Raw genomic sequence first — 18100 nt, 5'->3', positions numbered from 1 at the left:
TAATGGGTGCAGTGCACTTCAGGCAGGCAGACCCACGTCCACCCCCCTCCCCACCTGTTACACTTGTGGTGGTAAATGTTAAGCCCTCCAACCCCCCCCAAAACCCACTGTACCCACATGTAGGTGCCCCCTTTCACCCATAAGGGCTAAGGTAATGATGTAGAGTTGTGGGGAGTGGGTTTGGGGGGGATTTAGGGGGCTCAGCACCCAAGGTAAGGGAGCTATGCACCTGGGAGCTTTTTTTGTATTTTTTAAACATTTTTAGAAGTGCCCCCTAGGGTTGCCCGGTTGCTGTCCTTGCATGTCAGGGGGACCAGTGCACTACAAATGCTGGCTCCTCCCATGACCAAATGCGTTGGATTTCGCTGGGTTTGAGATGGCCGGCATTTTTTTTCCATTATCACTGAAAAACAAAAACAGCGATCTCAAACCCGGCGAACTCTGGCATTTGGCCGGGCTAAACCGTATTATCGGAAAAAAAGATGGCTGGCCATCTTTTTCGATAATACGGTTCCAGCCAGCTGTTGCGCCACCGCCAAAATAGATCCCCAGCTAACTATTTCGATGGCGACGTTCGAATATGCCCTGCCACGTGACTTGAGTAAAGGGGTGGAAAGGACCCAAAACCCCTTTACTGTTGTGTTCCGTTCCTGTGGAGAGTGTGAACCCCATTTGTTTTTTTGCCTCCACGTGACTTGCCCAGAGTCATAAGGAGCTGCAGTGGGAGTTGAACCCAATTCACCAGGATCAAAGCCTGCTGCATTAACCTCTAGACTACTCCTTGCTTTGAGCATTACAACATTTTACTTCAACTTTTAAGGCAGAATAGGAGGTTATGGTTCTGCGCATACGTCCATATTGGCTGTTTCAGAAAATACTGCTAAAAACCTCATGCTCATATCTGATGAGGATTAATCTTGGAGAATTCATCATCTGAACATCTGGAGTTCTGGGTTTGACTGGAGGCCAAAGTTTACATTTCAAATACATTTGTGTCCTTATCTAGAACTGGCAGGGTCTGGTTGTTTATAGGAGAGCTTCTCATCCTTTGATATGAAGTGGCAGGGCATATTAGAAATTTTTCCAATTAGTGCTTGTGTTCCAATTAAATCCTGATCATGTGGAGCAATTAAGTCACAATTAAACATAGACAGGAGAATTACCCTCTTTACTACCAACCACACCCATACTTTAAAAGGCAAAGCCCCAAACATATTTCTGGCAAGAATTTTATCATGCGAGCTCTAAATTCTGTTTGTATGACTTTGGTGTTGCCATCTTAAATAGTAACTTAGTAGATGACAGCAGATAACGACATGTATGGTCCATTCAATCTGCCCAATAAGATAAACTCATTACATATGGTATGAAGTAATACATCATATGTATTTCTGATCTTGATTTATCCTTGCCATTTTTAGGGCATAGACAGTAGAAGTCTGCCAGGCACTGGCCTTCTTCTAAAATTTCTGTTGTCAAAGCCCCTGAATAGCTCCATTCCAGCCCATTCATAAGAAAATAAGAGTAGCCATTCTGAGTCAGGCCAATGGTCCATCTAGTCCAGTATCTTGTTTTCTAAACAGTGGCCAAGCCAGGTCACAAGTACCTGGCAGAAACCCAATTAGCAGTAACATTCCATGCTACCCAGCTGGGGGCAAGCAGTGACTTCCACCATGTCTGTCTCAATAGCAGACTATGGACTTTTCCTCCAGGAATTTGTCTAAACCTTTTTTTAAACCTAGATATGCTAACTGCTGTTACTACATCCTCCGGCAAAGAGTTCCAGAGCTGAATTATTCGTTGAGTGAAAAAATATTTCCTCCTATTTATTTTAAAAGTATTTCCATGTAACTTCCTCGATGTCTCCTAGTCTTTGTACTTTTGGAACGAATAAAAAAAATCAATTTACTTCTACTAGTTCTATACCACTCAGGATTTTGTGGACCTCAATCGTATCTCCCCTCATCTGTCTCTTTTTCAAACTGAAAATCCCTAACCTCTTTAGCATTTCCTCATATGAGAGGAGTTCCAACCCCTTTATCATTTTGGTCGCTCTTCTTTGAACTTTTTCTAATTCCGCTATATCTTTTTTGAGATAAGGCGACCAGAACTGAATGCAATACTCGAAGCATTATTCTTATTCACCATCCCTTTCCTAATAATTCCTAGCATCCTGTTTGCTTTTTTGGCTGCCACTGCCACACCATGAGCAGAAAATTTCAGTGTATTATCTACAACGACACCTAGATCTTTTTCTTGAGTGCTGACCCCCAAGGTTGACTCTAGCATCAGGTAACTATGATTCGGATTATTCTTTCCAATGTGCATCACCTTGCATTTATTTGTCCATATTAAATTTCATCTGCCATTTGAATGACCAGTCTCCCAATTTCCTAAGGTCTTCCTGCAATATTTCACAATCCGCTCGTGTTTTAACAACCTAGAATAGTTTTGTATCATCTGCAAATTTAATCACCTCACTTGTCGTTCCAATTTCTGTATCATTTATAACATTTATAAATATGTTAAGTAGCATCGGTCTCAATACAGATCCCTGTGGCACTCCACTGCAAATCTTTTCAGCCTCAATCAGGGCACAGACCGTGGAAGTCTTCCCAGCACCGGCTTTCCTACCAAATCTCCGCTAAGCTTCTTTGGATCCTATCCTTCTAAACAGGATTCCTTTATGTTTGTCCCATGCATTTTTTAATTCAGTTACCATTTTCATCTCTACCACCTCCCGTGGGAGGGCATTCTATGTCTCTATCACCCTCTCAGTGAAAAAATACTTCTTGACATTATTCCTGAGTTTGCCCTCCTTTGAACCTCAGTTTATACCCTCTGGTTCTACCACCTTCCCATCTCTGGAAAAGGTTTGTTTGCAGATTAATACCTTTCAAATATTTGAACATCTACATCATATCACCCCTGTTTCTCCTTTCTTCCAGGGCATACATGTTTAGGTCAGTAATTCTCTCCATGTACATCTTGCTATGTAAACATCCTACCATTTTCGTCGCTTTTCTCTGAACCTCTTCAAGTCTTTTTACATCCTTAGCGAGATAGGCCTTCTAAAATGAACACAATACTCCAAGTGGGGCCTTACCAATGACTTGAACAGGGGCATCAAAACCTCCTTTCTTCTGCTGGTTATATCCCTCTCTATGCAGCCTAGCATCCTTCTGGCCGCGACCACCTCCTTGTTGCACTGTTTCATCAGCTTGAGATTTTCAGACACCATCACCCAAAGGTCCCTCTCCTGAGCCGAGCTTACCAATTTCTTCCCTCCTATCCAGTGCATCTCTTTTGTAGTTCTGCACCCTAAGTGCATCACTCTGCACTTCTTGGCATTAAATTTTAATTCTTCATACATAAAATACTCCTTACTACATTAATTTCTTCAACTTATTTATTAATCACATATACCTTTATCTTACATCAGACCTCAGCACTCACAATCACTCGCCGCTTCCACTCATACCACACAGTTCTCTTCAGTGTCCTAATGACTTCTATCACTTCTAATCAGTTAATACAAAGACTTTCATTTGCTTACCCTCCCCTCACCTATCCACACCCACCCTGTTAGAATATCAATGATATGCTTTGATATCCCCATGCATACTTCCTACCCACCCCCTCCTCCCACCCTGTCAGACTGTCATAGTAATGCTTGAATGTTTTCACTTATATACACTGTCAGCTAGCACATTTGCTTATTTCCGATCAGAGGAAGAAGGGCAACCTTCGAAAGCTAATCAAGAAATGTATTAAGTTATGTCCAATAAAAAAGGTATCATCTTATTTTCTTTTCCATGTTTTATTTTGTTTGATTTCTATTGATTTGCTTATACCAAATGCATAAACTCAAAAGAAATATATTTCAGTCTTTGCTATATCCAAATCTCCGTGATCATATTCAGGCACTGCATTTCGGTGTGCATTGGCGCCCACAGAGTCTTTAAATAACAGTTCACATACTATGGAAACTTCTTAAGAACCATGTCCATGAGGATCATTTCAGCCAGGGAAAGGCTACCGAGGTACCTTGTGTGAAAATATCCACTGCGGCTAAAAAGTCCTTTTAAATCCACCGGGTTCTCTGTATCTTGGTTGGTCCTCTTTGCGAGACCGCATTTCGGGAATTTCCTTCTTCAGGAGGAACCAATACCTAAATTATGTAATGTGTATATAAACATACAAATGCAAGAATAGGTAGTGGCTTATTTGTACTCATCAATGTAATTCTTTTTAATCATTCCATATCGAAATTGGCTGCTTACCGTCAGGATATCATTCCAAGTCAGGAGTTTTCTACCCGCCCAATAACGCTGTACCTAAAAGGTCTCACATGGGAGTTTAAATATACCTTAACTCCTCCCCCTACGTGACGTGACTGTGCTACAGCCACTCTACCTCTAAATTGAGGCCGCTAGGGGCCACCGTAGCCCACTCAAAAATATATCTTTGTTCTATATTGTGCAGCAGGGCGCTCACATCTCCTCCGCGCCCTGATGCTGCCACTTGTATTAACACCACACTTTTCAACCCTTCTATATTATGCTTTCTTTCTAGCCAATGATTGAATAGTGGAGTATCTTTTTGGGGGGTTCTAATATTACTAATATGCTCGGCAAGACGACTCTTAAGTTTCCTTTTCTTGTGACCTATATAGTATAGCGATCATGGGCATATGATACAATATATAACTCTTTCACTGTCACATGTAGTATATGATGACAGATAGAACCGCCTATTGGACCCTGGTTTAGCTATCCAACTTGTAGTAATCGCGTGTTTACAGTGGACGCATTTACCACAGGGTCCATGCTGTTCCCCGTTATTGTTTCTACCTGGCTTTTTCAATAACGCTCCCAAATTTGATTTGCGGCGGTAGGCTATTTTGGGGCGTTCGCTGAATTCTGAGTGTACTGACAACACGTGTCAATATTTATGGACTACCTGTCCAATCTGAGGCGCTTGATGGGATAAAGGAATCACACATGCTAAAGGACCGACCATAGGTTTCTGCTTTGGGACAAACAACCACGGCTTGTGCGTGTACCGCGCTCTTTTATAAGCCTGTTTTATAACATTCATAGGATACCCTCTTTGACGGAATCTATGTATCATTTCCCCAGCTTGAGTTTTAAAATCTGCAAGGGAAGTACATAATCTTCTCAATCTCAAAAATTGACCGACAGGAACTCCCCTTCGCAACCCTATATGATGGTGACTAGTGAAATGCAAAAGAGTGTTCCTGTCGGTCGGCTTCCGATATATTGAGGTGGAAAATCCACCATCCTCCTTACAAATAATCCTTATGTCCAAAAATTCCATTTCTTGTTTAGCTATACGATGGGTGAACCTAATACAAGGATACGCAGTATTGAGGGAGTCAATGAATGTGTATATAAATCTTGTTCATTTCCATGCCAAAACATGACTACGTCATCTATATACAGTGGTGTGCTGGTAAATGTTTAACAACAGGCTCTCTCCCCGGTCCACCTCTGCACCCCCCCCCCCCAAATTGCAGAGCTGGCTATAGCCGGGGAGAGAGCCTGGGGGCGGGGGCAATGCATTACTCCAGGAAAAAAAATTAAATGATCCCAGGTTCCAATCTAATTCATGTTTAATGTGGAATAAAATGCCATAAATAAGTAAATAAATATAAACTTTTAATGTTGAGCACCTGATTCTCAAAGTGGACATATTCCAAACACTATAATGAAAATGAAAATGATTTTTTTCTACCTTTTGTTGTCTGGTGACTTTGTTTTTCTGATCATGCTGGCCCAGTATCCGATTCTGCTGCTATCTGTCCTCTTAACTCCATTTCCAGAGCTTCCTTTCCATTTATTTCTTTACTTTCCGCCTTTCTTCTTCATTTCTTGCCCTACATCCGTAAGTAAAAGCTGGGTCCTCCGCAGACTTGACTATCTAATGGATCCAGCTTCTGCCTATTTTCTTCATCCATGTGCAGTTTTTCTCCTCTCTTCCTTTTCCCTCATCTCATCTACTTCCTCACTCTTCCCTGCCCTCCATCCATGTCCAGCATTTCTTCTCTCCCTTCCCTCTCCTCCATCCACCCATGTCGAGCAACCCTCTCCTCCATCCACCCATGTCCAGCAACCCTCCCCTCCAGCCACCCATACCCTGCGACTGTCCTCTCTCCCCTGCCCCCTCCTCCAGCCACCCATGCCCAGTGACTCCCTTCTCTCCCCTGCCCCCCCTCCAGCCACCCATACCCAGCGATTGTTCTCTCTCCCCTGCCCCCCTCCAGCCACCCATACCCAACGACTGTCCTCTATTCCCTGCCCCCTCCTCCAGCCACCCATGCCCAGTGACTTCCTTCTCTCCCTGCCCCCCTCCAGCCACCCATACCCAGCGATTGCCATCTCTCCCCTGTCCCCCTCCAGCCACCCATGCCCAGTGATTCTCTTTGCTCCCCTGCCCCCTCTAGCCACCCATACCCAACGACTGTCCTCTCTCCCCTGCCCCCTCCTCCAGCCACCCATGCCCAGCGACTCCCTTCTCTCCCCTGCTCCCCCTCCAGCCACCCATACCCAGCGATTGCCCTCTTCCATATCATCAAGCTGATCAATCCATAGACTGGTGGGTTGTGTCCATCTACCAGCAGGTGGAGATAGAGAGCAAACTTTTGCCTCCCTATATGTGGTCATGTGCTGCCGGAAACTCCCCAGTATGTTCTCTATCTCAGCAGGTGGTGGTCACACACAGCAGCAGCTCTGGCTAGGCCTCCAAGCCTAATTTTTAGGTTTTGTTGAGTGCCTGGGGTTGAGGGCTCTTTTGAGCAAGTGCAAACCTGGTGGTACCAGGTCCCTCCTTTTCTCCCCCCTCCCGCTGGCTCCGTTAAAAAAAAAAAAAAAAAATTTTGAACGTCCTTAAAGGCGTTTATTTCGACGTTTATTTAAGCGTCTATTGCAGCTACTCACTGGGACACCAGGTCGTTACAACTCGGAGCGGACAGCAGGTAATTTTTACCTTTTTATAGCGGGCAGGGGGTTCCCCGATTCTTCTCCTCGTGGCATATGGCGTCGGAGGGCGAGGGCGCAAAGGGTCGCTCCCCGGGTCGCTTGAGCGCTTCTAGAGGGGATGCGGGGGTCTTAAAGCCTGATTCGCCCTTGTTGGGTGACAGTTTAGTGACCGATGAATGTTCCAGTCCTTCCTCCGGCGTGGCGGTTTTTCCTGCCATAAACGCCCATCCCCCGCTCCTCGCCTCCGCCATCTTGGCCGGCCACGCGGCTCGGACGGCTTCTTCTTGGGCCGCCCTTGAGGTTGGAGACATTAATGCCATGAACGCCCTTAATTTGGGCGACGGCACAGAAGCGGCTAAAGTTAAGAGCCGTTCTTCCCGCGCGGCTCCTTCGCGGAGTTTCGCGCCGGACGCCATTTTGGATGCGCAGCATGTCTCTCCCCCGCTATTGCGAGCGCCGGTTGAGGGTGCGTCTAGGGCTGTTGCCCAGGCTGCGGAAGTGCACAGTCTGGGGGGTTTCTCCCCCGAGTTTGTTTTGCTGCTGCATCAGGCCTTCCTCATGCACAACGCTGCCCCTGCTCCCTCGTCTGGTAAAGAGATTGAGGTTCCCAGAGGTAAAAGCCCTCGGGTTGATTCCCAGGCCTTGGAGGAATTTGTCTCCTCCGATGTAGATGAGGGCAGCGTGTCTGAGGTCTCCCAACGGTCCTTTGCGGATTCCTTGGAGGAGACGGATCCCCGCTCGGATGGAGCGGATGACCCCTCTGCAGCGCGGCTTTTTAGCCCAGAGGATTTGCCCAACCTGTTGTTACAGGCCATGGACACTTTGAAGATTTCCTCTCCGGAGGACGTCTCTCCCTCAGCCCCTGTTGGCTCTGCCATTATGCTGGGGACGAAGCGCCCGCCTAGAACCTTCCACGTGCATGATGCCATGCACACCTTAATTTCGGCTCAATGGGATGTCCCAGAAGCGAGCCTTAAAGTGGCTAGGGCTATGTCCCGCCTCTATCCTTTGGCTGTGAGTGAACGTGAGGCCTATCTGTGGCCTACCGTGGATTCTTTAATCACTGCGGTGACTAAGAAAACGGCGTTGCCGGTGGAAGGTGGCACGGCCCTAAAGGACGCCCAAGACAGAAGATTGGAGGCGGCCTTAAGGTCGTCCTTTGAGGCGGCTGCTTTAAGTTTGCAGGCCTCAGTTTGCGGCTCCTATGTGGCCAGGGCGTGCCTGACTATGGTGCAGCGGGCTTCCCCCTCGGATCATTCCTTGAGGGCTGATTGGCCGGCCCTGGAATCGGGCTTAGCCTATTTGGCAGACTTGCTGTATGATGTCTTGAGGGCCTCAGCGAAAGGCATGGCTCAGACAATCTCTGCGCGGCGGTGGCTTTGGCTGAAACATTGGTCTGCTGACCACGCCTCTAAATCCCGCCTGGCTAGGTTGCCTTTTAAAGGCAAGCTGCTCTTTGGGGTCGAGCTGGACAAAATCGTGACCGATCTCGGCACGTCTAAGGGCAAGAAATTACCAGAGGTCAGGGCTCGGGCTAGTACTCGTTCCGGTACCTCCAGAGGACGGTTGCAGGAAGCCCGTCGGTACCGCCCGGGCAAGTCGGGTTCCTCTGCCCCCTCTTCCTTCAAGAGGAATTTCTCCCCCAAGCAGCATTCCTTTCGCAGAGACCGCCGTCCCGGAGGTGCTCCCTCCGGTCCTCCCCCAGGGTCTCGTACCCAATGATGGGGTCTTGGTCCATGCCCCAGTGCAGATTGGAGGACGGCTGTCCTCGTTTCTGGGCGAGTGGACCACAATAACTTCAGACGCGTGGGTGCTGGAAGTCATCAGAGACGGCTACAAACTAGAGTTCTGCCGACCCTTAAAAGACGGGTTTGTACTCTCTCCCTGCAAGTCTCCGGTCAAAGCTGTGGCAGTGCAGCAGACTTTGGACAATCTGATCCGCCTGGGCGCGGTCGTTCCGGTGCCAGAAAGTCAGCTTGGCAAGGGACGTTACTCCATTTACTTTGTGGTACCAAAGAAAGGAGGTTCTGTCCGGCCTATCCTCGACCTCAAAGGGGTCAATCGGGCCTTGAAAGTGCGGCACTTTCGCATGGAGACTCTCCGCTCTGTTATAGCGGCAGTGAAGGCAGGAGAGTTCCTGGCATCCTTGGACATCAAGGAAGCGTACCTGCATATTCCCATCTGGCCTCCTCATCAACGCTTTCTGCGTTTTGCAGTCCTGGGATGACACTTCCAGTTCAGAGCCCTCCCTTTCGGGTTGGCTACTGCTCCGCGGACCTTTTCCAAAGTAATGGTGGTCATCGCGGCCTTCCTACGAAAGGAAGGGGTACAAGTCCATCCTTATCTGGACGACTGGTTGATCCGAGCCCCCTCTTATGCAGAGTGCGGCAAAGCTGTGGACCGGGTAGTTGCTCTTTTGAGCTCCCTGGGATGGATCATCAACTGGGAGAAGAGCCAGCTGCGCCCGACTCAGTCCCTGGAGTACCTGGGAGTCCGATTCGACACCCAAGTGGGCAGAGTGTTCCTGCCAGACAATCGGATTGTCAAACTTCAGGCTCAGGTGGACCAGTTCCTAGTAGCCTCTCCCATTCGGGTTTGGGACTATGTGCAGCTGTTGGGCTCTATGACGGCCACGATGGAAGTTGTGCCCTGGGCCAGGGCTCATATGAGACCACTTCAACACTCTTTGCTGCAGCGCTGGACTCCGATGTCGGAGGATTATGCTGTGCGCCTTCCCTTGGACCCAGCAGTGCGCAAGGCGCTGAGCTGGTGGATGCAGACAGACAAGTTGTCTGCGGGAATGCCTCTGGTGACCCCAGAGTGGATTGTCGTCACGACGGACGCCTCGTTGTCGGGCTGGGGAGCCCACTGCTTGGGAAGGCTCTGGTCTCCTGCAGAGGCAAAGTGGTCTATCAACCTCCTGGAACTCAGAGCCATTCGGTTGGCGCTTTTGGAGTTCATCCCGGTACTGGTGTTGAAGCCTGTACGGGTCCTGTCGGACAATGCCACGGCTGTGGCCTATGTCAACCGCCAGGGAGGTACCAAGAGCGCCCCTCTAGCCAAGGAGGCTATGAATCTTTGCCAGTGGGCGGAAGCGAACCTGGAGCAGCTTTCAGCGGCCCACATTGCCGGAGTCATGAATGTCAAGGCGGACTTTCTCAGTCGCCATACCTTGGAGCCCGGAGAGTGGCAGCTATCTGCTCAGGCGTTCTTGGACATCACGAAGCGCTGGGGCCAGCCGAGCCTAGATCTGATGGCGTCATCGGCCAATTGCCAAGTGCCGCGCTTTTTCAGCAGAGGACGGGACCCTCGATCCCTGAGAGTAGATGCTCTTCTCCAACAGTGGCCGACACAAGAGCTTCTCTATGTGTTCCCGCCCTGGCCCATGTTGGGCAGGGTGCTAGACCGGGTGGCAAAGCATCCCGGCAGGGTAATCCTGGTGGGTCCAGATTGGCCCAGGCGTCCCTGGTATGCGGACTTGATCAGGCTCTCAGTCGACGATCCTCTGCGGCTGCCAGTGGAGCAGGGCCTGTTACATCAGGGTCCCGTGGTGATGGAGGATCCCTCCCCCTTTGGTCTTACGGCCTGGCTATTGAGCGGCAGCGTCTGAGGAAGAAGGGCTTCTCAGACAAGGTCATCGCCACTATGCTGAGAGCGAGGAAGCGCTCTACTTCTACTGCTTACGCCAGGGTTTGGCGTATCTTTGCAGCGTGGTGTGAAGCAGGCTCACTTTCTCCCTTCACTGCTCCAATTTCTTCAGTGTTGGCGTTCCTGCAAGAAGGTCTGGAGAAAGGCCTGTCGCTCAGTTCCCTTAAAGTCCAGGTAGCGGCTCTGGCTTGCTTCAGGGGCCGCCTGAAGGGTGCTTCCCTGGCTTCGCAGCCAGATGTGGTGCGCTTTCTCAAGGGAGTTAATCACCTGCGCCCTCCTCTGCACTCAGTGGTGCCTGCGTGGAATCTCAATCTGGTACTAAGAGCATTGCAGAAGCCGCCTTTTGAACCCTTGTCGAGGGCATCTCTGAAAGACCTGACGTTGAAAGCAGTCTTTTTGGTGGCTATCACTTCAGCCAGAAGAGTTTCCGAGCTCCAGGCGCTCTCATGTCGAGAGCCTTTTCTGCAGTTCACTGAGGCAGGAGTGACTATTCGCACAGTGCCTTCCTTCCTGCCCAAGATTGTTTCTCGCTTCCATGTGAATCAGCAGCTCTGTCTCCCTTCCTTTCGTAGGGAGGACTACCCAGAGGAGTACTCTGCTCTTAAATATCTGGATGTGAGACGAGTCATCATCAGATACTTGGAAGTGACCAATGATTTCCGGAAATCGGATCATCTGTTTGTCCTGTTTGAAGGTCCTCGTAAGGGTCTGCAGGCTGCTAAGCCTACAGTGGCAAGATGGGTCAAGGAAGCCATTGCAGCGGCTTATGTGGCCGCGGGGAAGGTGCCGCCTATCCAGCTGAAGGCTCACTCCACGAGAGCTCAGGCGGCCTCGATGGCAGAGGCCGGATCCGTCTCCTTGGAAGAGATATGCAAGGCGGCAACTTGGGCTTCGGCTCATACATTCTCCAAGCATTACCGTTTGACTGTGGCTGCACGGGCGGAGGCCCGGTTTGGAGCTTCAGTGTTGAGGTCAGGGATTTCAATGTCCCGCCCTGGGTGAGTACTGCTTCGGTACATCCCACCAGTCTATGGATTGATCAGCTTGATGATATGGAAGGTAAAATTATGTATAATCATACCTGATAATTTTCTTTCCATTAATCATAGCTGATCAATCCATAGCCCCTCCCAGATATCTGTACTGTTTTTATTCTGGTTGCATTTCAGGTTCAAGTTTTGTCTTCAGTTACTTCAGAAAGACTTCGTGTTCAAGTTTTTTTCACTTGGATTCTTCAAGAGTTAAGACGAGTTTGTGTTACAGTGAGCTGCTGCATTCCTCTCCCCTCCGTTTTACGGGGCTGGATTGAGACTTAAAATTCTGCCGGCACTCCCTCCCGCTTCGTGCGGCTGTAGGGCAGCTTTGTACCCCTCCCGCTTCGGCGGTGTTAGGGTCAGTCAGCTCCTCCCGCGGTTGCGGTTGCAGGATAAGCCAGATCCCCCCGCATCGGCGGGTGTGGTGTCCCTCCCCCGCTCCGCGGGGATGAGCTGGACGGATTCCCCTCCCCCACTTGTGTGGGGATGAGCTGGGTTAATTCCCCTCCCCCGTTTCGGCGGTGGTGAGCTGGGCAGAGTGTCCCTTTGTGGGTGTAATTCTCTAAGTGCTGAGTCCTGCGGATGGAGCTTTGATATCGACATACTGAGGAGTTTCCGGCAGCACATGACCACATATAGGGAGGCAAAAGTTTGCTCTCTATCTCCACCTGCTGGTAGATGGACACAACCCACCAGTCTATGGATTGATCAGCTATGATTAATGGAAAGAAAATTATCAGGTATGATTATACATAATTTTACCTCTCCCCTGCCCCCCTCCAGCCACCCATGTCCAGCGACTCCCTTCTCTCCCCTGCCCCCCTCCAGCCACCCATGTCCAGTGACTGAGACTCCCTTCTCTCCTCTGCCACCCCCTCCAGCCACCGAGTTGTTCAGCGAATTCTTCGGGATAGGCAGTTTTGCCTGCCCGCTGCTGGCGCTGACTCTCCCCCGCTGCCAGATTACTCTTCAAAATGGCCACCGAGACTTACAAGGGTGGCCTCCAAGACTTCAGCAGAAGTCTCGTGAGGCCGCCTTTGGATTTCTCGGCGGCCATTTTTAAAGAGCGATCCGGCAGCGGGGAAGAGTCAGCACCAGCAGCGGGCAGGCAAGATTGCCTGCCCCGAAGAATTCGCTGGATGAGGTGGCTCAGGTGAGGGACCGGATCCGGAGGGAGGGAGGGAGGAAGGAAGGAGAGCCGGCTCGCAGTCAGGAACAACCAGCTCGCAAGTCGGTACAAAATTTAACAACCGGCTCTTGCAAGCCGGTGCAAGCCGGCTCCAGCACACCACTGTCTATATACTTCTTCCACAATACCACCTTACTGTACATGGAAGAGGCATATACATGATTAATTTCAAGGAGTGGCCTAGTGGTTAGGGTGGTGGACTTTGGTCTTGGGGAACTGAGGAACTGAGTTCGATTCCCACTTCAGGCAAAGGCAGCTCCTTGTGACTCTGGGCAAGTCACTTAACCCTCCATTGCCCCATGTAAGCCGCATTGAGCCTGCCATGAGTGGGAAAGCGCGGGGTACAAATGTAACAAAAAAAAACCATTGTCATGTATAGGCATGCCAGCGATGGGGCCACCATCGCCCCCATCGCTACGCCCTCCTTCTGTACATAAAATTTGTTCTGATATTCAAAGTAATTCTCACAGATTACCCAAGTCAACAATTGATGCAAAACGGGTATTTTAGGCTTAGGTATAGATGCTTGGTCCAAATACGAGCAAGCGACATCAGTGACTTTTTCCTGGGGTAAACTAGTATTTAGAGCCACCACGTCCAGACCCACCATGTAAAGATTTTGTCTTTCTTTAACAATTCCACTAATGCTAACCTTTTCTAGCATTCTTATAAACTCAGAAGACCCTGCCTTGCTCACAAATGGTCTAAGTATATAATACCATTTGAGAGAGGGGCTCCAATACAGAGTAGTAAGGAGTACTTTATGTATGAAGTATTTGTTGAGTCTGTACTCTGGTAACAAACTTTGGACCCTAGATTGGCACAATTATTACGTTTTAATTGTCAGGCCCTCGACTATTCTTATAACGTTTGGAAAACCCTTCTCATGGTTTCTACTCTTTCCAGGGTGGCCACTGTATTGGCTATCTTTGTGTTATCCGCAAAAAGACAAACTTTTCTTTCTAACCCTTCAGCAATGTCTCTCACAAATATATTAAACAGAATCGGCTCCAGCTCCGACCCCTGAGGTACTCCACTACTTCCTATGAGCTGATTCCATTTACCACCACCCTCTCCCGCCTGTTGGTCAACCAGTTTCCAATCTAGTTCACCACTTTGGGTCCTGGGTTCAGCCCTCTCAGCTTATTCACAACTCTTCTGTGAGGGACCGTATGAAAGGCTTTGCTGAAATCCAAGTAGATCACTTCTACGGTCTGTGCCCTGAAAATGGCAAGGACAAATCAAACTCGGGTATACATACAGTGGGGGAAATAAGTATTTGATCCCTTGCTGATTTTGTAAGTTTGCCCACTGACAAAGACATGAGCAGCCCATAATTGAAGGGTAGGTTATTGGTAACAGTGAGAGATAGCACATCACAAATTAAATCCGGAAAATCACATTGTGGAAAGTATATGAATTTATTTGCATTCTGCAGAGAAAAATAAGTATTTGATCCCCCACCAACCAGTAAGAGATCTGGCCCCTACAGACCAGGTAGATGCTCCAAATCAACTCGTTACCTGCATGACAGACAGCTGTCGGCAATGGTCACCTGTATGAAAGACACCTGTCCACAGACTCAGTGAATCAGTCAGACTCTAACCTCTACAAAATGGCCAAGAGCAAGGAGCTGTCTAAGGATGTCAGGGACAAGATCATACACCTGCACAAGGCTGGAATGGGCTACAAAACCATCAGTAAGACGCTGGGCGAGAAGGAGACAACTGTTGGTGCCATAGTAAGAAAATGGAAGAAGTACAAAATGACTGTCAGTCGACAAAGATCTGGGGCTCCACGCAAAATCTCACCTCGTGGGGTATCCTTGATCATGAGGAAGGTTGAGGCCGGCCCAGTGGGACCTGCTGTCTGGCGGTACTTATGGTGGAGGAGGGGTTGGGTCAGGCAAAGAGTGGTCACGAGAAGGGATGTTTGGTTACAGTCAAAAATGCAGTTTCATCCGAAACTGAAGAATTACTGGTTTCAGTACCGAGGCCAAAACCAAAATTCGGTCAACTTCAAAGCATAACAGTACCTGTAACTTTTTAAGACAGAATAGGATGTGACAGTTCTGTGGATGGGTCAGAGCAGAAAAAAGTTTAGCTATTCATGTGCTGGAATGTTCTGTGCATGAATTCCAGCATCTTAAAAATGTTGGCGCACTTAATTTTTGTGTTGCCACCATTACTTACACAAAAACATTCCAGCAGATGTGTTGTGGCACTTTGATTTTGCTCAGTTATGCGCACAATACTAGCTGCCCTCAGCGCAGAACCTTGTGAGTGTGCATCTGATATGTTCATCCTGATTAGAACACTAGTTCTGTGTGCTTCATCGTGTTAGAAGCCGTGTGCTAAGCCATCGACCCCTATGTTAGGAAGAACCAATTGTTATTTCTATGGTTTTAGTACATAGCTGTACTTATCCGATGTCATCCATATTTATTTTCATAAATTTACAATCCCTTTCTTTTCCTGCATGCGCATACTTTGATCAATCCATATATTTCTGTGGACTATATTTTCATATTGATTAAAATATCCTGTAGATTCAGAACATTCCAGAACTGTAGTACTCAATCATTAGAAATTGAACAATCCCAAGTACATATGCAGAGTACTGACCACAGAAAATTGCAGTTAACAATGGCCCACTTGCCTTCAAGAATAGGACACCCATAAGAGCTGCTTTGAAAAAGCTGGTGCCATTGTTGGTTGGCACACCCAAACACAGTTTCGTCAGATGCCACTGTGTTTTATATCGTAACTTCAAGTATTTCTTCCATTGATTGTTTTTCTATTTTTTAGTAGTTCTCTGTTTTTTGTTTCAGCAAGCCAGGAAGCCATATGATGTGCGAGACGTTATTGAGCAGTATTCACAGGGTCATCTTAATTTGATGGTGCGGATCAAGGAGCTGCAAAGGAGGTAAGCAGAGTCATACTGGAGATGCTTGAAATATTGTAGGCTTACTCTGAACGAGTGGCTTGGAGAGAGGACTGAAGAAGGAAATCATCAGCTGTTTCTTATCAGTATTTGCACTGAACTAATTATGTTTATACCTGAAGATTTCAGATAGGCCAAAGTCATGGTTCAGCCTTTAAAAAATATCTTTTTTTTTCTTCTTCTTCTACGATAAATCAAAACATTTCCAAATTTCCTTTCAGATACAGCCATGCATCATACATCAGAAAAATATAGAAACATAGAATCATGATGGCAGATAAGGGCCAAATGGCCCATCCAGTCTGCCTTTCCTATGTAACCACTAGCTCCTCCTTTTCCTAAGGGATCCCACGTGCCTGTCCCACGTTTTCTTAAATTCCGACACAGTCCTCATCTCCACGACCTCCACCGGGAGGCCATTCCACGCATCCACCACCCTTTCAGTGAAATAGTATTTTCTTAGATTCTTCCTAAGCCTCTTAACTTCATCCTGTGCCCTAAGTCTCCAGAGTTGCACGCAGTACTCCAAATGGGGCCTCACCAGAGACTTATACAAGGGCACTTATCACCTCTTTTTTCCTGCTGGTCATCTCTCTACTTAAGCACCCAAGCATCCTTCTGGCTTCGACCGTCACCTTTTCTACCTTCTTGGCCACATTAGTCTTTGGACACAATCACCCCCAAGTCCCACTCTTCTTCCTTACACAGAAGCAGTTCAGCCCATATACTGTACCGTTCCCTTCAATTATTGTAACCCAAGTGCATGACCTTACATTTCTTAGCACTAAATCTTAGTTACCAATTTTCAGACCAGTCTTCAAGCTTCACTAGATCCTTCCTCATGCCATCCACTCAGAGTTTGGTATCATCCGCAAAGAATATATGGGGCAACTTTCAAAAGCTTTTATGTAGGCAAACATGTAAAACAGTTTGAAGCTTTGACTTCATCGGAAAGGCAGCTCTTTTCTTCAGCCTCGTAGTGGATAAGATTTGGAATTGCACATAAAGCCATTTTGATAGTACAGCAACGAACAATTTGACAGCACCTTCACCGAAACACGACGCTGTGTCGAGTCTGTTCAATTGTGGTGCTTTATCAATAAACCTCTTGTTTTAAACTGTGGGGCTTCCTTTTGGCTTCTTATGGATTGCAATTGTCCTACTCTACTCTTCTTCTTTTTGAGATGGTAAATGAGACATTCACCTGGTATGTTACAAAAGGCATTGTGGAACCTTTTATAAAATACTATGATATACAGGAGTGCATGTGTATCAGCTGGCAAGTCCATGGAGAAAAAGTATCCTGCTCTCCCCAAATCCCCACATATGCAGCCTCGTAAAATTGTTGCTCTTTACAGTATCAATCCTCTCGTTCCTGCACCCAGTGACAGCATTAATAAGCATCAATCCCTCCCCCTCCATTTCTGCAACCCATGACAGCTTTAATAAGTGAGTGGAGGAGTGGCCTAGTGGTTAGGGTGGTGGACTTTGGTCCTGGAGAACTGAGGAACTGAGTTTGATTCCCACTTCAGGCACAGGCAGCTCCTTATGACTCTGGGCAAGCCACTTAACCCTCCATTGCCCCATGTAAGCCGCATTGAGCCTGCCATGAGTGGGAAAGCGCGGGGTACAAATGTGATAAAAAATAAGCATCCCCTGAAATCCCTCCCCCAACAGTGTCTGACACCACCATCTACACCTCCCCTGGGTCTTACTTGGGGTCTCCATGATGATCCCCAGTCACTCCTGCCCCTTCTAGTGTTGGGTTCAAAATGGAAGTGGTTGACCACAAAATGGCAGTAGATGTGTGCTACTATACAATTAAACAGCTGCTGCTGTTTTGAACCCAGCACAAGAAAGGGCAGGAGGGAACTGGGGATTGTTCCACTAGACACCAGGGAGATTCCCGCTTTGATCTGGAGGAAGGTCAGCCAATGAGGGGGGGGGGGGGGGTTAAAGGAGGGATGCTTATTAATGCTGTTGGGGGGAGGAGTTTTGAGAGGGAGCTTCTAAGCCTGTGTATCTGCCCCTTCAAGCTAGGTGTGCCTTGGGACAGATGTAAAGGTCGACACAGAATTTTTTATCTTAATGTGTATTCTTGCATTTCCTTGTAACATGGAGAATACACATGTAGATTTTCAACCCACTCAAACATAGCAGCTTTGTAGAATTATTTTTCACACATATAGCCAATGTGCTATTTATATGTGGAAATGCTTCTAAAAGAACTCCCATGGTGTCTCAACTGAATGAATGAAGATGAGTATTCTGTTGCAGATGGTAAA

General features: G+C 47.9%; 1 protein-coding gene across 4 annotated transcripts in view; it reads left to right on the top strand.

Moving 5' to 3' along the window:
* The window catches only part of KCNQ1 (potassium voltage-gated channel subfamily Q member 1), a 1547560-nt gene that overhangs the window by 966272 nt on the left and 563188 nt on the right, over positions 1 to 18100 (top strand). For all 4 annotated transcript variants that reach the window (XM_030201128.1, XM_030201127.1, XM_030201126.1 and 1 more), the window contains one exon: positions 15703 to 15797. In XM_030201128.1, coding sequence (XP_030056988.1) covers positions 15703 to 15797 — 95 coding nt within the window. The remainder of the gene's footprint in view (positions 1 to 15702; positions 15798 to 18100) is intronic.

This window comes from Microcaecilia unicolor, chromosome 4, assembly GCF_901765095.1.
Source record: "Microcaecilia unicolor chromosome 4, aMicUni1.1, whole genome shotgun sequence".
NCBI lineage: Eukaryota > Metazoa > Chordata > Amphibia > Gymnophiona > Siphonopidae > Microcaecilia > Microcaecilia unicolor.
The sequence above is the reverse complement of the archived record's forward strand: the minus strand, read 5'-3'. Positions and strand labels throughout refer to the sequence as shown.